This window comes from Fulmarus glacialis, unplaced genomic scaffold, assembly GCF_000690835.1.
Source record: "Fulmarus glacialis isolate BGI_N327 unplaced genomic scaffold, ASM69083v1 scaffold11097, whole genome shotgun sequence".
Classification (NCBI taxonomy): Eukaryota; Metazoa; Chordata; class Aves; order Procellariiformes; family Procellariidae; genus Fulmarus; species Fulmarus glacialis.
Window position 1 is genome coordinate 11,960 of NW_009225166.1, and position 2,958 is coordinate 14,917.

Below are 2,958 nucleotides of genomic sequence, written 5' to 3' on the forward strand. Positions count from 1 at the left end.
TTTATTGCTTTAAAAATCATGATGCTTCATTTTAATGCTAACATTTTATTTGAAAGACAAAAAAATAATCCCCAAATCTTGCCAGTTTATATTTTACAATTTTTTTAAAGAAACAAAAGCAGTTGTATCATGAAACAAATCTTTTCAACATGAACTTGCATTGAACAATTGCAGTATATCCACAAGTAAATAATTGACATTCTGGACTAAGCAAGAAATACAAGGTCACCTTTTTTTTCCTACTTGTTAATGTCAGTGTCAGAATTTTCTTTAAAAACCCCCATAACATTTCAGATGTCGCTCACAAAATGAACTGCAAAATGGTATTTATATGAAGCACTATTTATAAGAAAAGCAAAACACTGACAGTGACAATATTTTTTTCAAAAAATGCACATTTCTTATGTAGGACTCATCTAAAATTAAGTGGAAGTTACAGGCATCAAGTTCTTCTTCCTGAATATGTATAATCAAAAATTTTCTGAAACGTAGATTTTTTGAGCTCTTCTTTAGGGAAAGTCCTATGTGATACCATGAAAGAGTAAGCTACTATGAAAAATTTGATTTTAGATGCAAAAAATACTTATTTTGATGACATATTTTTAGCCAGGGATATTTTAAAGTAAGATTCTAGAAAGCAAAATGTCACCTGTTCCTCCTTAAAATGAAAAAGGGCACTGATTACAGTATGTAAGCTTACCTGTTCACCTTGTTATTGTGGGTTTTGTATTTTTTGCTTATTTATCTGTTCACAAAATGTACATGTAAGTGGAATTATTTTACTGCTGTGATTATGTTAGACAAAAATGACAGAAGGCAGGGAATTACCCTGAGATAAAACAACATTTTTAAAAAAAACAACAAAGAAAGCAGTGAACAGAACAATAACTATTTTGGGGGGTGGGGGCTTTTTATCCTCTTCTGTACCCTAATTATGCTTGTTTTATAATAATCCCATATAATAATTCTTAGAGCTATTGTAACAAGATTGTACTATCCTTTTCAGTGAACTCCTCCTAGTAGCTGACCTTCACCTCCCACAGGGCGTGTATTTGTTACCTGGCTAAGAGGATGTTGTATTGAGACGGTTTTACAGAAAATGTTCCAGGAATACAGTGCCTCCATGGATCTGCTAATTTCCAGTTTTGCCCTGCATCAAGCCTAGGAGATGAAGCTCTTCATGCTTCTTGTACTTCGTTATCACCTCTCTGGCCTTGAATCACTTGTGAGCCACCCTCTGTATAAATGACCATGCTTGTTAACTGTTCTCCTGCTCTATCAGGGGATACAGCTTCTGCTTTTATAGCAGTACCAGCCTGCAAAATCTCTTGAGACCCAGCTGTCTCTATCACAGCATGCGAGTACACACCAGGCTCATCCTGCATGTCTGGTGGCAATTCTGTGACAATGTAGTGGGTTGCACCTTCAGAGAAGTTGCCATCAGAACCCTGAACCATGGCTTGAGCTATTTCTTCTGTGACAATAATCTGTTGTATTTCCCCATCCGACTCAACTAGATCCACGTGCTCGCTTTGGACACTGAGCGCGTGGCCACCAGTTTCCTGCATAATTATCTGAGAACCTTCTCTAGCTACCATATGCACAGTCCCTTCCTCATTTACAATGACCTGAGTGACACCTTCTTTCATCAGCTGGTCGGCTGCAGCCGTATCACATACAGCAAACTGTAATACTCCTTGGACCATTTTCTTGAAGGCAGCCTGAGCACTCTCCTGAGATGCAATTATAGCCGATGGGTGCATGACCTGCGTCACTACTTCCATAGGTTCAGTATCTTCCTGAGTCTCTTGAACTTCATGGAACATTTGTATTTCTTGTCCCTCTGCGTCACTGGGAATGCTGGGCGTCTCTGGGTTTGGCATTTGCAAGAAATCTTTGCGACTAGACCTGCATCTGTCAAGGAGACCAGATTTGTTTTCCACTTCACCCAGCTCTGTTACAGCGCAAAGCAGGGCATCTAATGCCGAGGAGGAGTCTGGAGGATGGATTGTAGCTTCAGAAGCATCTAAAACTTCTTGTTGCATTATCTGCTGCAGTACAGCGCTACTGGAGTCAGGAACTGCGTCTATTTGAACGGCCTCCTCCATATCAGTTCCTGTTCCTTCAACCACTACCACCTGTGTTGCACCATCTGCTAACTGCTCGGTAAGGATCCGCCCTGGAACCATACTACTCATGTGTGAGCCGTTTTGATTTGTAGCTATGACTTGCCCGTCTTCTGTAATATGGACCACCCTGGCCATCTGACCAGCCATTGCTAGAGTCTGAAGGGTAGCTGCTGCTGTTTCTTCCACAGAGGCATCAATTGCAAAGTCGCGATCGTATCCTTGAATAATAATAACTTGCTGAACTTCTTCAGGTGACTGTGGCTGTCTTCTACTGCCCCGAAAGACCTTCTCTTTAACTGGAGAAACCTCTCCCAGTGCTGCTGCAGTAAAAGGACTCGTAGTTTCCACAAAGGTTGCTCCTTGCCCCTTCAGTCGGCACTCATAGGACTTGGACACAATACCTACAAGATAAAATATGCTGTTAACATGGTATCATGGCAAATATCAGTTCATTACTTTAACAAATTGTAGCTTAAATGGAAAAAAATTCCTTGACAATTTTTAGATTTCACTGGCAGAAAATACAGATAAAATGAGCACGCGAACAAAAACAATTTGCATGTTTTCCAAATAACATATTTACAGGTTGAAGTAATTGCTGAGTTTAACAATTCTGCAGCCTATTAACAATTTAAAACTGTTTTTTAAAATATGCTGTATAAAAAAAGCCCAGATAAATACAGTATACAGTTAAAAGCCATTAACACATCTTTTATAGACAATCCTATTGGTGATATTTCAGTACTTCAGTGTATTGGGTTTGCGTGGCAAGGTTTTGGTAGTGGGGGGGCTCCCACGGTGGCTTATGGGAGAAGCTGCTAGAAGCTTC

The 2,958-nt window shown here is 39.7% G+C and overlaps 1 protein-coding gene across 1 annotated transcript; it reads right to left on the reverse strand.

Annotated features, from left to right (window-relative positions):
• Positions 1-1,178: 1,178 nt before the first annotated feature.
• Positions 1,179-2,530, reverse strand: LOC104080121 (zinc finger protein 407-like; the record flags this gene model as incomplete). Its single annotated transcript, XM_009582401.1, has 1 exon — positions 1,179-2,530. A coding segment is annotated over one exon (1,352 nt), but the record flags the coding sequence as incomplete, so codon positions are not given.
• Between the last annotated feature and the right edge of the window lie 428 nt (positions 2,531-2,958).